Source organism: Canis lupus, chromosome 29 (genome assembly GCF_003254725.2).
Source record: "Canis lupus dingo isolate Sandy chromosome 29, ASM325472v2, whole genome shotgun sequence".
Classification (NCBI taxonomy): Eukaryota; Metazoa; Chordata; class Mammalia; order Carnivora; family Canidae; genus Canis; species Canis lupus.
The window spans coordinates 488,098-513,571 of NC_064271.1; the positions used below are offsets into that span (position 1 = coordinate 488,098).

A 25,474-nucleotide genomic window follows, 5' to 3' on the forward strand; every position below is an offset into this window, starting at 1 on the left:
GGGTCCCCAGGATCACACCCCAGGCTGCAGGCGGCGCCAAACCGCTGCGCCACCGGGGCTGCCCCAATCTAAGTATTTTGTGACAAATAAAGGAAATGAAATGTGCATACCTACAATGGAATATTTATCCTTTTTTTTTTTTTATCCTTTTTTTAAAAGGAAGGAAATCCTATTTGTGAATGCTATTGATGAACCTGGAGGACATTATGTTAAGTGAAATAAACTAGACACAGAAAAACATTTTGTATGGTCTCAATATGTGGAATCTTACAAGAAAAAAAAAAAAAGTAACAGAGAGTAAATGGTGATTGCCAGGGGGCTGGGATGTAAGGGAAATGGGGGAGATATTCATTAAGTTACAAATTTTCAGTAATAGGATAAATAAGTTCTGGAGATCTAATTTAGAGCATGGAGACTATAGTTAATAATATATTACATACTTGAAATTTGCTAAAAGAGCAAAATTTTTTTGTATATTTTTTTATTGGAGTTCAATTTGCCAACATATAGTATAACAACCCAGTGCTCATCCTGTCAAGTGCCCCCTCAGTGCCTGTCACCCAGTCATGGCATCCCCCCGCCCACCTCCCCTTCCACTACCTCTTGTTTGTTACCCAGATTTAGGGGTCTCTTTTATTTATTTATTTTTTATTGGTGTTCAATTTACTAACATACAGAATAACCCCCAGTGCCCGTCACCCATTCACTCCCACCCCCTGCCCTCCTCCCCTTCTACCACCCCTAGTTCGTTTCCCAGAGTTAGCAGTCTTTACGTTCTGTCTCCCTTTCTGATATTTCCCACACATTTCTTCTCCCTTCCCTTATATTCCCTTTCACTATTATTTATATTCGATTTAGGGGTCTCTTATGTTTTGTCACCCTCTCTGAGATTTCCCACTCATTTTCTCTTTTCCCCTATAATCCCTTTCTCTATTTTTTATATTCCCCATATGAATGATACCATATAATGTTTGTCCTTTTCTGATTGACTTACTTTATTCAGTATAACACCCTCCAGTTCTATCCACGTCAAAGCAAATGGTGGGTATTCGTCGTTTCTAATGGCTGAATAATATTCCATTGTATATATAGACCACATTAAAAGAGCAAATTTTTAAAAAAGAAGATTTTATTTATTTATTTGAGAGAGAGAGAGAAAGAAAGAGCATGAACAGGAGGAGGGGCAAAGGAAGGGGAAGAAGCAGACTCCCCACCGAGCAGGGAGCCAGATGCAGGACTGGATCCCAGGACTCTGGGATCATGATGTGAGCTGAAGGCAGACACTTAACAGACTGAGCCACCCAGGCACCCTAAGAAAGTGAACCTTAAGTATTCTCATCACACATAAAAAATTGGTAATTGAGTGATATATATAGCTTGTGAATCTTTTCACAATGTATAAATATATCAAAACATCACATTGTATATGTTAAATATACACATTTTTAATTTGTCAATAATACCTCAATAAAGCTGGAAAAGAAAAAGAGACAAGCCACCGGTCCTATTCACACTCAGGGTAGGTGATCATCCTAGGACATGAACACCAGAAGGTGGGATCATGGGGTGCCTTAGACTGCCCACCACAAACACTAGTGAAAAAGAGGGAGGCAGAAACTTCATGGGAGTTGCACTTCTACTGTTGGAAGAAGAGGAAAAGTTATTTTGGCAACTAGAAGGAGCCAACATGGATCTAAGGACCTGGTTACCTTAAGGTCTTCAAATTGCCATTGAAGGGATTCTGTGACTTTTTTGTGTCTACTCTATGCATCTTCTTGTGTGTCATTCTTGTCTTTCTGCTTCCATCTGTATTTTTCTGGACAGATAAGGGAGAGGGAGGGAAGGAGGGAGGGAAGGAGAAACTGATTGATTCATGTTTGACAAAGGTGTTTGTTGCGATAGACCTTCACATAGACTGCTAGTCAGTCTATAGAATGGATGCCTTTGAATTATGTTATTAACTGTAGCTGGCAGGAATTGGTTTCACTATTGCAGCTGGACCACTTTTGTTCAACAGCTTAGGGTCTCTTTCACTAGAGCACACGATAGGGCATTTTTTCTTTTTTTTTTTAAATTTTTTTTTTAATTTTATTTATTTATGATAGTCACAGAGAGAGAGAGAGAGAGAGGCAGAGACACAGGCAGAGGGAGAAGCAGGCTCCATGCACCGGGAGCCTGACGTGGGATTCGATCCTGGGTCTCCAGGATCGTGCCCTGGGCCAAAGGCAGACGCCAAACCGCTGCGCCACCCAGGGATCCCTAGGGCATTTTTTCTTAAGAAGGGATTAGGAAATGACATATACCAGTTATCCAGTGGTTATATAGAAATGAAAACTTATAATAGCTGATTTATCATTTATTAATACAGTCCTTTCTAAAAAAATGAAAAGTTACTTTGTGGTAACTTACAGAGATATATTAAATACCACCATAATGAGCCAAATAAGTGTAAAGTATGATGAGGGAGAAATAAAAAAACAAAGTGATTTGAAGGTTGATGTCATAACATACATTACCATAAACATGTACTAGAGAGGTACTAGAGATTTGGTTTTGAGTTTCTTCCCAGGCAGAGCCTGAGGAATACAAAATGCCTATAAAAATTATTTGCCTACTAGTAAAAAGAATACTTTCTCTTATGTTATAATTATCATAATAATGGCAACCATTTACTGTACACATTTGATGTGCCAGACACTATATTTAATGTATAAATCCTAAGATTACCCCTATTTCACTGCTGGGAAATTGTAGATTAAAGAGATTAAATGCCCTTTTTAAGGTCACAAGTTGACCAAGTAGCTGGACTTACATCTTTCTGGTTCAAAATCCAACATTTCTTCATTGCACACTGATGAGCCAAGTAAGCTGTGGTGGAAGGTGATGGGAGGACCTATATCCATGCTCACCTTGGCCTTTCCTGCCTCTCTTAGATTATTTTTTTTTTTTAAGATTTATTTATTTATTCATGAGAGACACAGAGAGAGAGGCAGAGACACAGGCAGAGGGAGAAGCAGGCTCCATGCAGGGAGCCCGATGTGGGACTCGATCCCGCCCCCACCAGGGATCAAGCCCTGAGGCAAAGGCAGCCACTCAACCGCTGAGGCACGGGCCTCCCAAGAGTAGAGTCTTTCTTTTTCCAAAGCTTCAGACACATATAAGAGATGGGGTAAATAAGTGTGTGGGATTGGGGATCCCTGGGTGGCGCAGCGGTTCAGCGCCTGCCTTCGGCCCAGGGCGCGATCCTGGAGACCCGGGATCGAGTCCCGCGTCGGGCTCCCGGTGCATGGAGCCTGCTTCTCCCTCCTCCTGCCTGTGTCTCTGCCTCTCTCTCTCTCTCATGAATAAATAAATAAATCTTAAAACAAAATAAGTGTGTGGGATGGAAAGAACTAAGAACCGCTAAAGCAAGCACCTGAGGCTGCCGCGTGCTACTGCAGCAGAGTCAGCCTCGACTCTCAGGAGCGGCAGCACAAGGGCAGCCAGGAACGAGAAGGGCCTGGGCTTGGGAATCAGAATGTCGTCCGGCTCCCGGCTCGGCCGTAACTGCTCGTAGATTCACGCTCTTAGGAAAGTAATCTAACTTCTTTCGGGTTTGGTTGTATTTCTTATCAAACGGGATGAAAGTATCAGATATTACCAATTACATTTGTGAGGACCGTATCGAGAACCATTACAGTTACGCAGTGACACTAAGGATGTAAAAACATTTGCTGTTTGAACAACATGCTTCCTAATTATTTACGAAGTTTAGAGTGTTTTCAGACCTCTGCAGACTTAGATATAGACTTTAGTGTTTCACTATCATGCCTATCTCACAAGTGAAATATGAACGCAATAAATTCATTTAATTCTAAGGGGTTCTTTAAATTTTCTAACGCCTTTGAATCATTTTTCAACACAGAATTGTCAATGCCCTATTTTGTTATAACTTTTAATAATATACTTCTCTTAATTCAATATATCAAAATATCTCAATAATCAATATAAAACATTCTTAATGAGATGTATCGTTGAACAAATTCAGGCTTTGCAAACCCGAGCTCCCTTACAGCACTTCTCGAGGCGCAGGCTCCTTCCTAACACACCCGGTTGCCATATTGGGGATTGCAGCCCACTGCACGAGCCTTTTTTTTTAATTAAAAAAAAAAATTTTCCCCCTCCCCTCCGCCGCACATGCCTTTAAGAAAATACTCACTTTGTATTTTCGCAGTACACTACGGTGACTCACTCAGCTTGGTGTCCCGATGAACTTTTCCTTTGCCTTTTCCTTGGAACCAATTGTAGAGCCCTGGGGAGGGGAGCCCGGGTTGGGGCTGGGGGCCCGGGTGCCGGCGGGGGCGGGGCGGGGCGGGGCGGGGCGGGGCGGGGCGGGGCGGGGCGGGGCGGGGCCGTGGCGACGCGCGCCGGGAAGCCGCGCGCTGAGGGGTGGGGCGGCGCGCTGCCGGAAGTGGCGCTGACGTCGCTGTGCGTGCATGCGGCGGCGTCGGGCTGCAGGAGAAGATGGCGGTCTCCACAGGTCGGTTCCCGGGTTGGGCTGCCTGCTGCCCCGCTCCACCCCGGCTTTGCCCCTCCTCCGGCTGCTGGCGGCCGGGCGCTGACTATGGGGGGGAATCTAGAGTGTGCCTTGTCGGACGCCGCGCTTCCTGTGGAGCGCAGCCCGGGCGCGGGGAGAGTCCGGGCGGGCCGGGCGCCGGCCAGGGCCCGGGGCGGTCGTCGGGGGCGGTGGGTCGTGCCTGCGCGTCGGCCGCGCGCTCGCGGCTGGGGGCGGGGTGGCTCCGGTGCGGGCGCGCTCGCGGGGTCTGGCGGGTGCGGATCCAGTGGCCGAGCCGGAGGTGTTGTGGGAGGGCCGAGAGGAGGCCCGAGGTGGGCGGTATCGGCCTCGCGTGCCCAAGGGTTTCGGGGTCGGGGGATCCTGGGCGGGCAGGGGCCGGCGTTCTCAGGGACAGGCCTCTATATGGGTGGCGGAGGGGAGGACTAAGGACGGGGACTGTCGCTTTTTGTAATAACGGAGAGACGATGACCATTCTTACCTGACTGAAGACGTACTGTCTTTTTATTCATTTAAACAACTTTAAATAAAATCTTAAGAAAAATAAATGCAAAACTGCAGTTCAAGTAAAATAAAGACCTAGAGCAAGGAAAAGCTAATTGAAGCAGTGGGTTTCTTAGGTCGTAGGCTTTTCAACTCTTCTCTCGTACTGGCTACAGTGTTTGTTTTCCTGTGAGCACAGAGGTTTTTTTTTTTTTTTAGCACAGATTTTTGAAGTTGATTATTTTTTTTGAAGTTAATTATTAATGCTGAGATTTTCCAAGCTTGACCATTTTAAAAAATGTTAAAATGAAAATGTTAAGTTTTATTACATAAACATACGTGTGATCTTTCATTTTTCCTAATCATTATTGAAACCAGGTTATAGAACAGTGATTTAATACTAAATGCCATCATTGCGTAATAAAACGAATTTCTAAATGTATATGTGCTGAGAAATGGAAGGTTGCAGTGTACGTTATTGGAACTTTTAATTTCTTTTTAAAAGATTTTATTAATTTATTCATGAGAGACACAGGGAGAGAGAGAGGCAGAGACACAGGCAGAGGGAGAAGCAGGCTCCATGCAGGGAGCCCGACGTGGGACTCGATTCCGGGTCTCCAGGATCACACCCCGGGCTGCAGGCGGCGCTAAACCGCTGCGCCACCGGGGCTGCCCCTGTTATCGGAACTTTTAAGATAATACCTCAACCTACGTTCAACATAAATTTTAATGAAAAATTATGTTTTAAGGCTCATCTTCATTATTTACAGATATTATAAGTGATGAAATCTTTAACAGTTTTAGCGCTGGGAAATATACTTGAGGTCAGAGAACTAGTAAAACAAAGATTATATAAAAAGTGAGATTTTACTGTTACAACTTTACTTGCTATTTGAAGTCCAGTGTGCTTGTGAACGGACCGTATCTTTGTAAGAGTTGTGCTTAGTATCTGTGGGTTCTTGAAAATTTAGTAATAGTGCATTTGATGTTTTTCATTTTGTTAATTGCACTGTTTTCCCTTAATATACATATTAGAAAGTGTGGAAATACTTTGAAAAGACCAAATAATAGGTATTAATGGCAGATACTTTTTGTTAACCACTTTTAGTTATTTTTAAGAGAGTCAAATAAAAATTATAAAGATGTTACTGATTATTGGCATATTTTTTTTTTTTTTAAATTTTTTTTTTTTATTTATTTATGATAGTCACAGAGAGAGAGAGGCAGAGACACAGGCAGAGGGAGAAGCAGGCTCCATGCAGGGAGCCCGACGTGGGATTCGATCCCGGGTCTCCAGGATCGCGCCCTGGGCCAAAGGCAGGCGCTAAATCGCTGCGCCACCCAGGGATCCCTGATTATTGGCATATTTGCTTATACATTGGATACCTGTATTTTCTGGTTTATATTTCAGTATCACAATTGTTACATTTCACTCTTGAGATTTATGAACTTTGAAACATTAGCTTAATTAATAATGATGTAATTTAGGGATTTGAGTTTTCTTAAACCACTGCATTTCATTTTGAAACTATTGCAAAACTTGCCCTTGTATATTTCAGTATTTATTCATTTTTTGTGCCTTACATTATTGACAGTATTGTTGAACTGAGGTGGGTATGAGTGCAGAAGCAGCTTTGGACATTTTATTTTAATTTTTTAAAAGATTTTATTTATGAGAGAGAGAGAGAGAGGCAGAGACATAGGCAGAGAGAGAAGCAGGCTCCATGCAGGGAGTCTGATGTGGGACTCCGGGATTATGCCCTGAGCCAAAGGCAGACGCTCAACCGGTGCGCCACTCAGGTGTCCCTCCCTAGACTTTTTAAATTGCACTTTCTGTTGGCTGTATTTTTATATTCTTTGCTTCTTGGTGGTATGGAAGGGAAATAGTACCTGTATATTTGTGGAATAAATATGATGTAGCTGGAAATTTAAAATGAGATGAGACAGCTGGATGTAATTATGTGTTTTGGGGTGCCTGGCTGGCTCAGTCTGAGGAGCATGGGACTCTTGATCTCAAGGTCATGGGCTTGAGCCAACCGTTTTGGGTGTAGAGATTACTAAAAAAAAAAAAACCCCCCAAAAACTGAAAAGAGTCATTTAAAAAATGTACATAGACAAAATAATTTTGGGTAAAAGTTATTTGATAGGCCAGAAAGTACAGACACTTGACAGATAATTTTTTTTGACAGCTATTTTTTTAAAAAAATATTTTATTTATTTATTCATGAGAGACACCGAGAGAAAGAGAGAGAGGCAGAGACACAGGCAGAGGGAGAAGCAGGCTCCATACAGGGAGCCCGACGTGGGATTCGATCCCAGGGTTCCAGGATCATGCCCTGTGCTGAAGGTGGTGCTAAACCGCTGCGCCACCCAGGGATCCCTGACAGCTATTTTTTGATCTTTATTAAGGCATTATATTTTAATGTGCCTTATCTAAGTCATATGCTTTTACCCTTCCTTTTACTAGAAGAGAAATTGGGTAGAAAAAGTTCAAATTATGGGACGCCTGGGTGGCTCAGCGGTTGAGCATCTGCCTTTGGCTCAGAGCGTGATCCTGGAGTCCTGGGATCAAGTCCCACATCCGGCTCCCTGCATGAAGCCTGCTTCTCCCTCTCTCTGCCTGTGTCTCTGCCTCTCCTTGTGTGTCTCATGAATAAAAAAATAAAATCTTTAAAAAAAAAAAAAAGAAAAAGTTCAAATTAGAATGGGAACTGTAAGCTGAAACATACTTTGGCATACCATTTGGTCCTCTTATTTTCCGGGTGAGAAAACTGACCTAAAAAAATACAAGATTGTACATAGTGATGGATTCAGGATTAGAATTTGAGTGTTCTGTTATGAGGAACTGTGAGTTTGGAATAGTCCTCAGATCATGAATCTTCCTTTTAGGCTGGAGAGTGACTTTCACACTATTCTTTCTAGCAATATCTTTGTTTCAGACTATTAGATGCTTCTTATGAATGGAAATTGGGCTGGGGTAGAGACCCACTAGCTAGGATCCCCTTTTCCAAGAGGCAGAGTCACCTCTGGGGGTCAAGAGGATTTCATGGGACATAGCTTAAGAAGCACTACTTTATTTTTTAATTTAATTTTTTTTAAGAAGCACTACTTTAAGGAATAGAACATGTAGTACCTTTGATTCAAAAATTTAATTAGATCCTAGCGCTAAGGGTGCCTGAGTAGCTCAGTTTATTAATCATCTGCCTTCGGCTCAGGTCATGACCTTGGGATCCTGGGATTGAACCCCACATTGGGCTCCCTGCTCAGGAAGGAGTCTGCTTCTCTCTCAGCCCCTCCCCCTGCTCATGCGCTCGCATTCTCTCTCTCTCTCTCTCAAATAAAATTTTTTTAAAAAGGATCCTAGCACTTATAAAAGACATGTGTCTTATACTTATAAAAAAGTATAAGTACTTATAAAAAAGTATGTGTAATACTTTTCTAAAATAAATAAGTTTTAAATTTTAGAATAGTTTGTTTTACAGAGAAGTTGTGAAGATAGTATATAGAAGATTGTACATTAGAGTACCTAATGTATGTTTTCTATCTCAGAATCCCATTTGGGATACATTGTTATAAACATTTTAAAATTTCTTATCACTTAAGTTACACTAGTGTTAGAGTACGGTTCTGGGCTCTGAATGCAGATGACTGTAAAATATCTTTAAGTAATGAGAGGCTCAGGAAAAAATGGGAGTATTTTTTCTTTGATAGTGGATCTGTGTTAGCCATATGGTTGAAAAATGAAACCAAAATAAAACTTACTAATTACCTTTTTAAGAAGTGGGTAGCATTGTGTATATGGGAACAAGAACTAGATTAGCAGTCTTTAATTCCTCTGCTGCCCTGCATAGATTACTGTGGCATGGTTGGTAGACATATGCCACTGAATCTCTTAAGCCTTGCTTTCCCCATTCCTTATATGAAAAGGTTGGATAACTTGATTTTGTTTTCCCCATCTTCAAGATGAAGATATATGGGTAGAATTTGGGAGTAGTAACAGATGAGATCTGAATGGGAACTAAACAATAGGAGAGCTAAATTACTGTAGTCCAGTACATTTCCCCCCTTGAGACTTTAATAACTGGCCTGATAGATTTTTCTGTGTCTCTTAGGAACCTGGGTACTCTTGATAGACCCTTGATCTTGACAGTGTTAAATAAAACAACCTTACTGTCCTGTCCAGGCAGTCACCCCTTTGCACAGTACTGTAGAGTGGTAAAATGACCAAACAAACTGTTCAAAGCAAATTTTTTTAAAAGATTCTATTTATCTTTTTTGAGAAAGAAAGCATGAGCAGGGGGAAGGGAGAGGGAGAAGCAGACTTCCTGCTAAGCACAGAGCCCATGGGGCTTGATTCCAGAACCCCCAGATCATGACCTGAGCCAAAGTCAGGTCCCTAACTAACTTGAGCCACCCAGGTGCCCCCAAAGCAATTTTATTACTAAGTAAGAAAAATTATTACTCTGTGACCTTTGAAAATAATAGCTCAGACATTAAAAACTCTTTCTGTGGTTACCAGTGTATAAGAAAAGAAAAAAATTGTAAAAGTGAGATTTGTTTAGTACTGTAATTTAAACATGATACATTAAGAATTAGAGTGTTTTATTTGTAAACTTCTTGGGAGTAGTTTGAGCAATACTTTTTCTTCTCATCCTATAACTTATGACGTGGAGCAAGTATCTTTTCTGTGTTTTGGTGAATTGTCATAGTCCTAAATTGGAATCACTTCCAATATTTTACCCTCTTTGCTTTCAGTATTAGGAAATAATCTGAGACTTTCTTTATTGTGAAGTTTTTCACTTCCTCTGGAACACTGTCATCTTTTTCTTAAATTACTTTCGTCATTTACACCCATAAGCTCACATTCACAAAGTTCATGTGGCTGCTCATCTAGAGTCTCCAACATTTATGGTTGGGTGTTTCTTCTATAACTGTATTTACATTTGATTCATATTTCACTTTCGTGTTACCTGTTTTTCTTTCTTTGCTGCGCTTTCTTTCAGTTTTCATTTCTTTGCTGTACTTTGATCTTTGTCGGCTAACTTCCTTTTTTGGCTATTTTTATAGAATGTCACATGGGTTTATGACTGGCAGACAAGGAGGCAGTACTCCTAAAAGCTTTGCTGTCTGTATGTGACTAACAGATGTAGTGACCCATCACCAACAGATTTTAAAAGATGTGAAGTGATTGGCCACTGGTTAGGATGCTCTTCTGTTATTTACATAATGATTTATGGACTGGGGAACTAGCAGCAAAATTTATATATTTTTTTAAAGATTTATTTTTATTTATTTATGATAGACACACAGAGAGAGAGGCAGAGACACAGGCAGAGGGAGAAGCAGGCTCCATGCCGGGAGCCCGACGTGGGACTCGATCCCCGGACTCCAGGATCGCGCCCTGGGCCAAAGGCAGGCGCGAAACCGCTGAGCCACCCAGGGATCCCCAGCAAAATTTATACTTAAAGCAGTTACAGTTAGTAGACTGCTAACTGGAGCTTCAACTGTGCTAACTGAAAGTCCTGCAAACAGAAGATTATCCTTAGTGGAAACATCCACTTGACAATTATTTGGGGAGCTGTTTGACACAAAATTTCGAAGTGGATACATGAGGCTTTTAGACTAGAATAAAGAATAAAATTCAGTGTTCAAAAGTTTGTTTTAAATGTAGCTGACTTTTTAAAAGAGCTGATGCTTTTATAAATGAATCTGAGGTAATACTAGAAGGTGGGACTTTAGGAGTGGCGTTTGTGAGTGACTTATTTGCAAAGTCTCCACTGATTTGTATAAGAGCAGGTGTTTCATGAATAAATAAATAAAATCTTAAAAAAAAAAAAAGCAGGTGTTATATTCAGTTTAAGTTAGAACTCAGCAATGTTTCAGACCACAGGAGGAAAATCCTTAAGGCCTGTTTATGCCTTTACATATGTTGAAATAGTAGTTCTGATGGAAAGCACCTTATGGGTCATCTGAGCTGTGGGCCAAGTTCTTTTTTTTATAGATGAGCGATGGAAATCTAGATATGAAATGACTTTCATAAGATTATTTAGCTAGATGTTGAGTCCAGAGCTAGTTTCTTGATTTCAAGTTTTTTTTATAGTACTTCTGTATTACACTGTATTCTATAAACTTTCTGTTTGCTTTTATTTTGTAGGAACCTAACAATGATTCCATAAATGAATGCCGTTAAAGATTTTTTTTTTTTAATTTTATTTATTTATGATAGTCACAGAGAGAGAGAGGCAGAGACACAGGCAGAGGGAGAAGCAGGCTCCATGCACCGGGAGCCCGACGTGGGATTTGATCCCGGGTCTCCAGGATGGCGCCCTGGGCCAAAGGCAGGCGCCAAACCGCTGCGCCACCCAGGGATCCCGAATGCCGTTAAAGATTAAGACAAAAACACTTCAGAGAGTGTAATGGCATTATAAATAATTAAAACTACATGTTTTTTGTCTTGATTATGTTGAAAGAATAATAAAAAAATTTAAGACAATTGATAATCATAGCTAAATCTTGTTGCACATTTACACAAATCTTTTTTGTGAGCACAAATTCGGTATTGCAGGCAAATACACAGTCATTGTTTCTCTTGGTGATTCATTCATTCATTCATTCATTCATGAGAGAAACAGAGGGAGGGTCAGAGAGAGAAGCAGGCTCCAGCAGGGAGCCTGACGTGGGACTCGATCCCGGGTCTCCAGGATCAGGCCCTGGGCTGAAGGCGGCACTAAACCGCTGAGCCACCCAGGCTACCCCTCCCTTGGTGATTCTTACAAAATCTGACATTTTCCCTCTCAGCTTATTTTGGGGATTGGAGGAGAGGTTATTGGGAATGCTATGAGAGATTGATAGGAATTCATCTCTTTCAGAAGTAGGAAGCATAACCTAATGAGTTACCTTAAATGTTGCTCATAAATTGGTGATGTAGAACATTTTATTTTTAAAGATTTTATTTATTCATGAGAGAGAGAGAGGCAGAGACGCAGGCAGAGGAAGAAGCAGGCTCCATGCAGGGAGCCCGACGTGGGACTCGATCCCGGGTCTCCAGGATCACACCGTGGGCTGCAGGTGGCACTAAACCGCTGTGCCACTGGGGCTGCCCCGATTTAGAACATTTAATACTGACTCCACTTTCTCCCATTCTTGCTCTTACCTACTTCTCCAGTTTGGGTGCCTCTGGACAGGATGGTGTATGCTCATCAGGTGAGAAGAACCTACTTCCAAGATTTGTGGGACTTATGACTGCTCAACAGCTATGTAATCTGGACTCCTTATTCTCCCCAGGGGTTTTGAAATAGTGTCTAAAATCCAGGGTACTAGGTGCTGGGTGGCTCAGTCAAGTTAAGCGTCTGCCTCTGGCTCAGGTCATGATCCTGCGGTCCTGGATTCAAGCCCCGGGTCAGGCTCCTTGCTCATGGGGAAGTCTGTTTCTCCTTCTCCCTCTGCCCCTCCCCCCACTCATGCTCTCTGCTCACTCTGTCTCAAATAAATAAGTAAATAAATAATCTTAAAAAAAATTTCAGTGTTCTCTGGAAAAAGGCCAGTTTTGCCCATGAAGTCCTTGACTATACCTTTGATTGGTTGATCACTGAGAAAGCTGAAGCTTCTGGGAGATGGAACTGTAAATAAATACTGAGTTTGGTCTCAGAAAATTACTCCTTTCTACTTGTTTTTTAAACCTTTGTTGAGTCAGAATTCATGTACCATACTCTTCACCTCTGTGTATATAATTCGTTGTTTTCTGATGTATTTGCAGATGTTTGCAACCGTTCGCTACCATCACCTTAGAACGTGTTTATTGCCCCCAAAACCCTATACACTTTAACCCTTACCATACTGTCCCTTCATCATTCCCTTCTAGCCCCTTCAACCACAAATTTATGTTCTGTTTCTGTAGATTTGCCCATTCTGGACTTTTATAGGGTATGTGATCTTTTGTGTCTGACTTCTTTTACTTAGTATAATGTTTTGAAGGTTCATCAATGTAGCATTTATCAATTATTCCTTTTAATGGCTGAATAATAGTATTCTATTTTTTTATGTATACTACATTTGATTTATCTATTCATTGCTGATTTGGATTGTTTCCACGTTTTGGCTATTATGAATAATGCTGCTATAAACACTTGTGTGCCAGTTTCTGTATGGATATATGTTTTCATTTCTTCTGGGTGTATGTCTAGGAGTACAATTGCTGGGTAATAGAATGGAAATTCTATTTTTAATTGTTTGAGAAACTGCCATACTGTTTTCCAAATGGAGAACATTTTATATTCTCACCAGTAGTTTATGAGAGTCCTGATTTCTCCACATTACAAACTGCCTGAATTTTCAATTCTAGCCATTCTAGTGGGTGTAATATGATCCTTCATTATGGTTTTGATTTGCATTTCCCTCATGACTAATGATGTTGAGCATTTTTTTATGTGCTTCTTGGTCATTTGTTGTCTGAAGAAATGTCTGTTCAGATTCTTTGCTCATTTTTAAATTAGGCCATTTTTTTTAATCACTGACTTAGAATGCTTTATATATTCTATACACAAATTTCTCCCATTTTGTAGGTTATCATTTCACTTTTTTGATGGTGTTCTTCAAAGCCCAAAAGTTTTGTTTTCATTAAGTCCAATTTATCTATATTTCTAGTTTATTAAGATGCAAAGTATGGCTTTTGGTAAGTATTTCATTGTCTAGTTGGTTCTTTAAAAATGTCTTCACTTGATTTTAGCCAAAAGGAGGAGAAGCGATGACATAATGTAACTTCTAACTGATCTGGTTATGATTATGTAGGAGTCCATGCTTCCTCTTGCCAGGTATGAGGTTTAACCTTATTAAAAAAAGTTAAATAGGTAGATAAAAAGCATTCTCTAAGCAGTCTGTGCTTTGTAAGTACTGTGATTATGATGAGTATTTTTCAGTTTAGTGACTGGAATGTTACTGAAAAATATAAACAATACATAGGTTGATTTACTATTTGTTATTTATGCTAGCATCACCTGTTAACCTAATTTATCAGTTGTAGTTTACTAACCTATATTGACGTAAGTGGTTATTTCCCGAGAGGAAATACTTAAGTTGTAAAGTTTTTACTTTTCTTAAGTGTTTACCTTACAAACAGCAATTTGGAGGGATATTTACTTATTTTGCTTAATATGGTTTTCTGACTGCAAGCTAACAACTTACAGGAGAGCAGTTACACTCATTTAAATGGTCTCTGTCAGAAGATCTCGTAACTTCTAGAGTACATGCCGTTCTTAATTTTACTTAGAAATTAATACTAGAGAGGAACCAGGGTATATTGTAGCTTACCTAACTTTCCTCCACTTCTTAGTTTATTCTAAGGGAAATGTCTTTTCCTAGTCCTAGAATAAACATTGTTAGCTGCTTTTCTGGAGAATAGTAAATAACTTCTGTATTCTCCCTTGGTTTGCCTATCTCATTGAGTTATCTGTAGTGTATCTGAGCAAAGTCTTAACAGCTTACTGCATTGTATTTGAATGTTGAATGTATCTCTTATATGGTTGTCTTCACTGACATCTGAGTGTGAGACCTTGGGGAAAGGATTCTGTCTTGGTGTTCAGAATGGGCAGCATCTGCTACAGGACTAGTCGATAAGCGTTGAGAGAAAGAATGAAAATAAGCATCTGCTATAAATTCAAGTGTTTTTTGAGTGCTGTCATTTTCTTATGGTACAGTTTCTATTTAAGAGATTTAATAATGAGAAAATAAATGGTTCAAGTAAAATCTAGCATTCCCTCTTTGTAAATTGTAATGTTTTGCTCATAAATTCTGTTTTTAGTTTACTTTTCTGAAGTAAAACAGTCCTAAAAGATTTTGTTCAAATACATTGATTAAACACATTAAGCTGATTATTTTATCCTTATATACTTGAGTTAATATGCAGCACATAATTATATGAATGAATTCATATGTATGCACAATTTTGGGGGAGTGTCCAGAGGCAGAGTGGTGTTGGTTGTAACCTAGAATACCAGTAGCATAATTCATATTCTGTGCAAAATACATTTCCCAAACCCCAGGATTGTGATACTTTGCAAACCTTATATTCTATAGGTTTTTCCACCTGTATTTGAAGGTATAGCACAGATGCTTCAGATGTACAATATTTGATTTGAGTTGTTTTTTTCCAGATACTTTTATTTACTATGTTTTATCATTTCTTTTTTTTAAAGATTTTATTTGAGAGACAGCATGAGAAGGTTGGGGGGGAGGGGTGTGGAAAGAGAGGGAAAGCAGTCTCCCAGTTGAGCTCAACATGGGGCTTGATCCCAGGACCCTGAGATCGTAACCTGAGTTGAGGGCAGATGCCTAACTGACTGAGCCACCCAGGCGCCCCATGTTTCATGAGTTCTAAGGTATTTTAACGTCTGAAAAAGTGTATGTTGGGGATCCCTGGGTGGCTTAGCAGTTTAGCGCCTGCCTTTGGCCCAGGTCGTAATCCTGGAGACCTGGGATCGAGTCCCGCGTCGGGCTGCCTGCATGGAGCCTGCTTCTCCCTCTGCCTGTGTCTCTACCTTTCTCTTTCTCTGTGTCTCTCACGAATAAATAAAATTAAAAAGAAAAAGAAAAAAAAAGTGTATGTTGTGTAGTTTAGTTTGTAGTGTTAATTTTTTTGTTAATTTCTTATTCCATCATATAGTTGATGGTATCTTAGACTTAGATGAAAGAAAATACTTAAAACCTATTACAAAGCATTTAGTGAGGTGAATATATACCAAATTTTAAAGTACAGAGTTCTACAAACATGTTAACATGTGTTCTCATTTCTTTCTTTCTTTTTTTTTTTTTTTTAAAGATTTATTTATTTATGGTAGACATAGAGAGAGAGGCAGAGACACAGGAGGAGGGAGAAGCAGGCTCCATACAGGGAGCCTGATGTGGGACTCGATCCCAGAACTCCAGGATCACGCCCTGGGCCAAAGGCAGGCGCTAAACCGCTGAGCCACCCAGGGATCCCTGTGTTCTCATTTCTTAATTGAATATTAAGCAATTGTTATAAACCTAATATATTCCAAGGGCGCTTGAATGGCTTAGTTGGTTAAGTAAGTGCCCGACTCTTGATTTGGCTCAGGTCATGAATTTTAGGATCCTGAGATTGAGCCCTGCATTAGACTCTGCACTCAGCAGTTTATTCTCCCTCTCTCTCTCTGCCTGCCCCCTTTGGTGTGTGTGCATGTGCATGTGCATGTTCTCTCAAATAAAATCTTTAAAAAAATATATTTTAGGGACACCTGGGTGGCTCAGCAGTTGAGCAGCTTCGGCTTAGGGCCTGATCCCAGCATCCGGGATCAAGTCCCACATTGGGCTCCCTGCATGGAGCCTGCTTCTTCCTGTGCCTGTGTGTCTGCCTCTCTCTCTGTGTCTCTCATGAATAAATAAATCTTTAAAAAAATAAAAATAAAAATAAGGGCAGCCTGGGTGGCTCAGTGGTTTAGTGCTGCCTTCAGCCCAGGGCGTGATCCTGGAGATCTGGGATCGAGTCCCACGTCTGGCTCCCTGCATGGAGCCTGCTTCTCCCTCTGCCTGTCTCTGCCTCTCTCTCTCTCCCTGTGTCTCTTATGAAAAAATAAAATCTTAAAAAATAAAAATAAAAAATATGTACTAGTGAAAAATATTTTTAATCTCATGCAATTTCTTGAGATATTTTAGAGACAAGTTAAAATTGCTGTACATGATAAATCTTCATTTCAGCAAAGGAATATTCTGATTTTTTGTGACTTGTAAATGTAGTTTTTATCATTAAATCAGTATTTGTATTATCAGTTCATACTATCTGATGGATATAATTCCATTCTAAAGTTTTTTGTAATGTAAATCATATGCCTTGATGTCAATTCTGTATTGACATTTTTGACATTCTTGATGATAGTATTTATAGTGGGATTATGATTTCTGGTTTTGAAAAAGCTAGTGGGATTATAGGAAATTATGGAATGGGTTTTTTCCTGAGTGAAGAACTGTGAATAAGGATTAATGATTCAGTCATATTTGTTCCTTTGCTGAATGAGTGGTCAGAGCTAATAGGATGATAGGCCTACTCAACTAGGAATTCCGCTGATGGTGCATGGAAGACTGAGTGCACATAGTTTAAAACAGAGGGCAGTAAAGACACAGAATGTCTTCATGTACTTTTCTAAAATATTCTGCTTTTAATAACATAGTAAGGTAAAAAGTCCTAGTGAGTTTATTTTTTTATTTTTATTTTTTATTTTTTTTAAAGAGTTTATTTATTTATTCATGAAAGACACATGGAAAGAGAGGCAGAGACATAGGCAGAGGGAGAAGCAGGCTCCCTGCAAGGAGCCTGATGTGGGACCTGATGCTGGATCCTGGGATCATGCTCCGAGCCGAAGGCAGACGCTCAACCACTGAGCCACTCAGGCACCCCAGGCCTAGTGAGTTTAAAGCAACATTTGTTCATATCTTTGGGTTCATATTGATGAACATTTGAAAACTTCTGATAAATACAATCAATGTATATGTGTTGTTATTAGGCCTGTTTTTTTCATTTCTATAATTACTGTAATTCATGTATTTTATTATCTTATTAAGTTTTTATTTTAATTCCAGTTAGTAAACATACAGTCTTGTGTTAGTGTCAGGTGTACAATATAGTGATTCAGCACTTCATGTATCACCTGGTGCTCATTGCAAGTGCACTCCTTAGACCTCATTACCTTTTTAACCACATCCTCCCAACCCATTCCACTTTGGGAACCATCAGTTCTGTGTAAGACTCAAGTTTTCGATTTCTGTCTCTCTTTTTTATTTCCCCTTTGCTCATTTTTTTTTAAAAGATTTTATTTATTTATTCATGAGAGACACACACAGAGAGAGAGAGAGGCAGAGACAAAGCAGAGGGAGAAGCAGGCTCCATTCAGGGAGCCTGATGTGGGACTCGATTCCAGAACTCCAGTATCTCGTCCCGGGCTAAGGCATGCGCTAAACCGCTGAGCCACCCGGGCTGCCCTGCCCATTTGTTTCTTAAGTTCCATATATGAATGAAGTCATAGGGTATTTGTCTTTCTCTGACTTATTTTTTTTTTGAAGGTTTTAAATGTACTTTATTTCTTAAATCATGCCATATTTTAGTGGGTGCACAGTGCTTTCACTTGGCATCAATTAGGAGTTGGTTTTGAAACAATTCATTATTACACCAGCTGGGATTACTGATCCCTCCATTCCTTTGGGGTGACTCTGCCAACAGGGGACAGGTTCCATTCTATTCCAATTTGTGCTGCTGTATATGCCCATACAGCAATACAGAAAGTGGCTCCACTAGCTAATACAGCATTACCATATTTATCATGGAAATCAGGTGCCCATTTCTGGTGACTCTGCCTTGCCATTGTTTGTGGAATGCTTTGAACTCCGAGATGACTTAGAGCGATTCTGGCCATGGGAAACATCCTGGAGCTGAAGGCAGAACGGTGCAACTGCGGTTACTGCTTTGCTACAACTTCATGCCAAGTACCCTTGCAAAGAGCCCTGAAAAACAAAAATCTCTGACTTATTTTTTGATTAGCATTGTATTCTCTAGCTCCATCCATGTTGCAAATGGCAAGATTTCCTTGTTTTATGGCTGTTACACACACACACACACACACACACACACACACCGTCTTCTTTATCCTTTCATCACTCATTGGACACTTCACCTGCTTTCATATTGTAGTTATTGTGAATGATGATGGTATAAACATAGGGGTGCATGTATTCCTCCCCCCCCTTTTTTTTGCATGTATCCCTTTGAATTAGTGTTTATGTATTCTTTGGGTAAATAACCAGTGTTGGAATTGCTGGATCATAGGATAGTTCTATTTTTAACTTTTTGAGGAACCTTCATACTGGTTTCCACAGTGGCTGCACCAGTTTTTATTCTCAAAGGCAGTGCAGGAAGGTTTTTTCCCCTCTGCATTCTTAGCAACACCTGTTTTTTTGTTGTTGTTGATTTTAGCCATTTTGACAGGTGTGAGATGACCTCTCATTGTATTTCTGATGCTAAGTAATGTTGAGAATGTTTGTTAGCCATCTGTATGTTAGCCATCTGTATGTCTTCTTTGGAGAAAGGTCTGTTCATGTCTTCTGCCCATTTTGAAGTTGGATTGTTTGTTTTTTGGATGTTAAGTTCTTTATGTATTTCAGTATTTATCAGATGTCATTTGAAAATACCTTTTCCTATTCCATAGGTTGCCTTTTAGTTTTGATTTTCCTTCGTATGCAGAAAAGTTTATTTTATTGTAGACCCAATAGTTTGTTTTTGCTTTATTTCCTTTGCCTAGACATAGCTAGAAAAAAGTTGGTATGGCTGATATGAAAGAAGTTACTGCCCGTGTTCTCTTAGGATTTTTATGGTTGCAGGTTACACACTTAGGTCTTTAACTCATTTTGAATTTACTTTTGTGTATGGTATAAGAAAGTGGTCCAGTTTCTTTTGCATATTGATGTCCACTTTTCCCAACACCATTTGTTGAAGAGACTTTTTCTCATTGGGTGCTCTTTCCTACTTTGTCAAAGATTATTGACTATATAGGTGTAGGTTTATTTCTGGATTTTCTATTCCATTCCATTGATTTATGTGTCTCTTTCTGTGCCAGTACCATACTGTTTTGGTTACTACAGCTTTGCACTTTAACTTGAAAACTTATATTGTGATACTTCTGTTTTTTTTTTTTCTTTTTCAAAAGTGCTTTGGTTATTCAGGATGTTTTATGGTTCCACGTAAATTTTAGATGTGGTTCTAATTCTGTGGAAATTGCTGTTGGTATTTTGATAGGGGTTGCATTAAATGTGGAGATTGTTTTTGGTAGTATAGTCATTTTAACAATACTTGTTGGGCAACCTGGTTGGCTCAGTGGTTTAGCGCCGCCTTCAGTCCAGGGCATGATCCTGGAGACCCGGATCAAGTCCCACGTCAGGCTCTCTGTGTGTGTGGAGCCTGCTTCTCCCTCTGCCTGTGTCTCTGTGTCTCTTTCTCTCTCATGAATAGATGGTTAACAATACTTGTTTTTTTAATCCATCAGCGTGGAATGTTTTTCCATTTTTTTTTGTGCCATCTTGAATTTCTTTCATCAGTAGTTTACAGTTTTCAGAGTATGGGTCTTTCACCTTTTTGGCTAGGTTTATTCCTAGGTATCTTATTGTTTTTAGTGCAATTGTAAATGATATTTCTGCGTCATTTTTGGTGTGTAGAAATGCGGGCAGCCCGGGTGGCTCAGGGATTTAACGCCCGTCTTCAGCCCAGGGTGTGATCCTGGAGACCTGGGATCGAGTCCCACGTCGGGCTCCCTGCATGGAGCCTACTTCTCCCTCTGCCTTGTGTCGCTGCCTCTCTCTCTCTCTCTGTGACTCTCATGAATAAATAAATAAAATCTTAAAAAAAGCAGTAGGTTTCTACACATCGATTTTGTATCCTGCGACTTTATTGAATTCGTTTATCAGTTCTAGAAGTGTTTTGGGTGGGTTCTTTCATGTTTTCTATATAGAGTATCATGTCATATGCAAATAGTGAAAGTTTTGCTTCCTCTTTATCAGTTTAATTGCCTTTTATTTCTTTTTTTTTTTAATTTTTTTTTTTTATTTATTTATGATAGTCACAGAGAGAGAGAGAGAGAGGCAGAGACACAGGCAGAGGGAGAAGCAGGCTCCATGCACCGGGAGCCTGACGTGGGATTCGATCCCGGGTCTCCAGGATCGCGCCCTGGGCCAAAGGCAGGCGCTAAACCACTGCGCCACCCAGGGATCCCTGCCTTTTATTTCTTTTGTAGTCTGTTTGCTATGGCTAGAACTTCCAGTACTGTTAAATAACTGGTGAGAGTCTTATTCCTGACCTCCTGACCTTAGGGGAAAAGCTCTCAGTTTTTCTTCATTAAGGATGATGTTAGCTGTGGAATACAATTCATGTATTTAATTTAATTTAATTTTTTTAGAGAGATGGGAGGAAGTGGGAGAGAGAGAATCCAATGTGGGGCTGGATCTCATGACTTTGAGATCATGACCTGAACCACAATCAAAGAGTCAGGTGCATAACTTACTGAGCTACCCAGGTGCTCCTAATTCATGTCTTTTAAAGTGATTTTATGTAATGTTTTAAATATATGACATAACTACCTGAATGTATGGCAGTTGACCTCTAAGTTTTTGCACTGCTAACCATTTTTCTCCAGAGTACTTTTTCACTTGCTCTTCTCACCTTTACCATCTATGACTGTATAGCAAATCACTGTATAACTTAGTGGCTTCAAATGTGATGATTGGCTGGGCCTATTGTTCAGGTTTCTTGATTCAATTAGGACTGGCCATTGTCTGGCCTGTTTGACTTCTTAACATCCTGGTAGTGTCTTAATTGATGGTTGGCTTCCAAGAGAGCTAAACAGAAGAGAAGCCACCAGGCTTCTGAGAATGCTATTTCCACAACTACACCAACATCACTTTACCATATTCTGTCAAAATAAGTGGCAAGGCCTTCCAGATTCAAGCAGAGGGGAAATAGTCTCCAGCCCTAATGGCGGGGAGGGCTATGTCCTGAGAGAGGAGAATTATTCATAGCTGGCTTTGGAAGCAGTCTACACTCCTGTGTTTTGTTCTTGAGGACAACATAACTTGAAATTTGAAGTTAAAGCATATGAATACAAATTCTTTTTTTTTTTTTTAAGATTTTATTTATTTATTTATTCATGAGAGACCCAGAGAGAGAGAGGCAGAGACACAGGCAGAGGGAGAAGCAGGTTCCATTAAGGGAGCCTGACGTGGGACTCCATCCGGGGTCCCCAGGATCAGGCCCTGGGCTGAAGGCTGCGCTAAACTGCTGAGCCACCCGGGCTGCCCCTGAGTACAAATTCTTGTTACGTTTGTCAAATTACCTCTTTTAAAAAAAAAAAAAAAAAATTATTTATTTATTGTCAAATTACCTCTTAAGGTAGAATTGATTTCCAGTGGTATAAAGTTATGTATACTACATATATTTTTCTCACAGTTTTACCAGCATTGTGTTTAGCATGTTTTAAATTTTATTTTTGGGTGGATGCATAATTTCATCATTCTTTAGTTTGCCAATTTTTTAAAGAATTTTTAAATTTGGTTTATTTTCTTGTATCATTTGTATTTCATGTGTATGAAATATATATTCTTTATTGTTATAGATATTTGTGGCCATTTACTGCTTGTTCAGGGAACTGGTTATTGATATTAGGAGATTTTTAAATACTTTAAATAAGTACTGAAATCAAGTTGAAAATTTTTAACTTTAATGCTTTTTGCCTTTTTTTTTTTTTTTTTTTTTTTAATAGGATAGGGTCTTGTCCAATGTTCTGAAACAGTCCTCTGGATGAAATGAAGGAAGGTTAAATGGGAGGAAAATGAGACTACCTCTCAGTGGGAGGAATAGCAGATAATTTCTGGCTTCCTTTAATGTGCCACCAAATACAATGACTCTTGACTATTTTGTTTGCAAGTTAATAGATAAAAGAATCATGAATCTTTAGAAAGTAAAACTATAGCATAACAAAACTGCATTTGATCTTTGGTTTAAAGGCAGTTCAGGAATCATATAGGTAAGTTGTTTTGTTTTAAAATTGATTGGTGATACCTTGCTTTTTCACGGAGATCAAGAATCATAAATTTGGGAATAATGTGGCTCAATAAGGATTTTGAACCAGAAAATGGAGATAAGGGCAGAGAAAAGGCAAAGGATTTCTTCTTCCTGTTGCCTGTTCTTTCTACCCAGTCTGGTGGATTTCCTCCTGTAGTAGGCTTTTATGTGTTGTTGGTCAGTCATTGAGATTTGTTGGGATGGACAAAAGGTTGTACGTCACTGATGTAGTTTAGTTCTACATTTCACACTGAAGTGTGCAAAGTGTAAAAGAAAACACTGTTTACTCAGGGTCATCTGGCTAGTTTCCTATTAATGAAAATACTAAAATGTTAATGAAAAATTTGTGTTGTTCCTTCTTGTTTTTAGCACTTCTCATAATCTGATTTCTGTGTCTTGCTCCCCTGTTAAACTATAAGCTGCAAGAGGCCTGGGACCATGGTTGTCAGTGGTAGATCCCAATGGCCTTGCAGAGTTCCTAGCTTGTAGTTGATTTTTATTTTGGTTAATTGGAAGTAAATACAATTACAGAATTACAATACAATGAATCAGTTTTCTTAGTTTAGGCACTTAACTTTTCTTTATCTTTTATCACTACTGATAGTATTTTCCTCTTCCTTCCTTATCATGCTTAATGCCCACCCCTTACCCCACCTCTTACTGCAGGTAAAGTCTGAGTTTGCAAGTGCACCTTGTCCTTTCTTTGTTGAGCCCCATATTCCAGGTCATATCTGGCTCTTTGCTCATTCACCCTCAATTACTGTACCCAAACATTGCCCATCATTCTCTCTCTCATGTTCTGCCACCCCTTTTTTTGTGATGTTCCTCCTTTTAAAAGACAGATTTTAAACAGCAGAAAAAAATTGGGAATACAGGGCAGCCTAGTGGCTCAGCGGTTTTGCACCGCCTTCAGGCCCAGGGTATGATCCTGGAGACCCGGGATGGAGTCCCACATCGGGCTCCCTGCATGGAGCCTGCTTCTCCCTCCGCCTCTGTCTCTGCCTCTCTCTCTCTCTCTCTCTCTCTCTCTATTTCTCATGAATGAATAAATTTAAAAAAATCTTTTAAAAAATTGTGAATACACATATATCAACCACTAGCTCTCTCAAAATCTAATAAATTATTTTTGCTTCAGATTGTTTTCGAAGAAGTAAAATGTTATCAGTATCCTTCTAAGTACTAGGCCTCTTCCTCTTTGCCCAGAGGTAATTGCTATCCTGATTTTGGAGTATATTGCACAAACATATTTATACTTTTGCTGCATATGTAAGTACTTAGGAACAATATAAAGATCTATTTATATGCGGCTTTTGAGCGGGTTTATATTTTCTTAAGTTTTTTCAGTTCATTCATCAAAGTAGTTGTACTAGTTTATTCTCATTATCAGCAGTGAATGAGATGGAAAGAACCCAGATGTCCATCAACAAGAAACAAAACAGAGTTGCTTCAGGTGATCTCTTTAATACCCATCACCCAGTGACCCGAACCCACCACCTTACTCCCCTCTAGCAACCCTCAGTTTCCTATAGTTAAGAGTCTCTTTTGTTTTGCCTATTTTTATTTTTTTTCTTCTCCTGTTTCTCTGTTTTGTTTCTTAAGTTCCATATATGAGTGAAATCATATGGTAGTTATCTTTTTCTGATTAACTTATTTTGCTTAGCATAACACTCTCTAGTTCCATCCAGGCCCTTACAAATGGTAAGATTTCATTCTTTTTGATGGCTGAGTCCTATTGTGTGTATATATATATATATATATACACATACATATACCACATATTTATCCATTCATCTGTTGATGGACATCTGGGTTCTTTCCATCTCTTAGTTGTTGTGGATATTGCTGCTATAAACTGAGTGCATGTGCCCCTTCAAATCACTGTATCCTTCGAATCACTGTTTGTATTCTTTAGGTAAATACTTAGTAGTGAAATTGCTGGGTCTTAACAGTAGCTCTATTTTTAACTTTTTGAAGACCCTTCACACTGTTTTCCAAAGTGGCTGCACCAGTTTGCATTCCCACCAAGAGCGTAAGAGGATTTCCCTTTTTCCACATCCTCACCAACATCTGTTGTTTCCTGAGTTGTTCATTTTAGCCATTGTGATTGGTGTGAGGTGGTATCTTATTTTGGTTTTGATTTGTATTTCCCTGATGCTGAGTGATGTTGAGCAGCTTTTCATGTATCTGTTGGCCCTTTGTATATCTTTGTTAGAGAAATGTCTGTACATGTTTTCTGCTTGTTTCTTGACTGGATTTTTTTTTTTTTGGGGGGGGTGTTAAGTTTGATAAGTTCTTTATAGATTTTGGATACTTAACCCTTTATCTGATGATCTATTTGCAAATATCTTCTCCCATTCTGTAAGTTGCCTTTTAGTTTTGTTAATGTTTCCTTTGTTGTGCAGAAGTTTTTAAATCTTTTTTTCTTTAAAGATTTTACTGATTTATTCATGAGAGAGACACACAGAGATAGGTAGAGATATAGGCAGAGGGAGAAACAGGGTCTTTGCAGGGAGCCTGATGCTGGACTCAATCCCTGGACCCCAGGATCATGCCCTGAGCTGAAGGCAGACGCTCAACCACTGAGCTACCCAGGCGTCCCAAAAGCTTTTTATCTTGATGAAATTTCTATAGTTCATTTTTGCTTTTGTCTTTATTGCTTTTGGAGGTGTGTCTAGCAAGAAGTTGCTGTGGCCAAGGTCAAAAAAGTTTCTGCCTGTTTTCTAGGATTGGGTGGATGCTTGCCTCACATTTAGGTCTTTCATGCATTTTGAGTTTATTTTTGGATATGGTGTAAGAAAGTGGTCCAGTTTCATTCTTCTGCATATGGCTGT

General features: G+C 39.6%; 2 protein-coding genes across 8 annotated transcripts in view; one reads left to right on the forward strand and one right to left on the reverse strand.

Moving 5' to 3' along the window:
* Nucleotides 1-4,408: 4,408 nt before the first annotated feature.
* Nucleotides 4,409-25,474, forward strand: part of UBE2V2 (ubiquitin conjugating enzyme E2 V2) — a 51,393-nt gene continuing 30,327 nt past the window's right edge. For 3 of the 7 annotated variants that reach the window (XR_004810578.2, XR_007407168.1, XM_049103960.1), the window contains exons 1-2: nucleotides 4,434-4,519; nucleotides 10,338-12,238. Coding sequence is in view for 5 of the 7 variants with exons in the window: in XM_049103960.1 (XP_048959917.1) it covers nucleotides 11,995-12,238 (244 nt within the window). In the remaining 2 variants the exon portion in view is untranslated. Of the gene's footprint in view, nucleotides 4,520-10,337; nucleotides 12,239-25,474 lie in introns of those variants that run through there. The other 4 variants (XM_035708479.2, XM_025477689.3, XM_035708482.2 and 1 more) reach the window with 4 other exon arrangements.
* On the reverse strand, nucleotides 18,106-18,491 carry LOC112678421 (cytochrome c oxidase subunit 7B, mitochondrial-like). The gene has a single exon (XM_035708483.2). The coding sequence runs from the start codon at nucleotides 18,460-18,462 to the stop codon at nucleotides 18,220-18,222; it is 243 nt and encodes an 80-aa protein (XP_035564376.1). The 5' UTR covers nucleotides 18,463-18,491; the 3' UTR covers nucleotides 18,106-18,219.

Excerpts from the sequence above, each read along its gene's own strand:
- LOC112678421 (XM_035708483.2), bottom strand. The coding sequence starts at position 18,462 with ATGTTTCCCATGGCCAGAATCGCTCTAAGTCATCTCGGAGTTCAAAGC.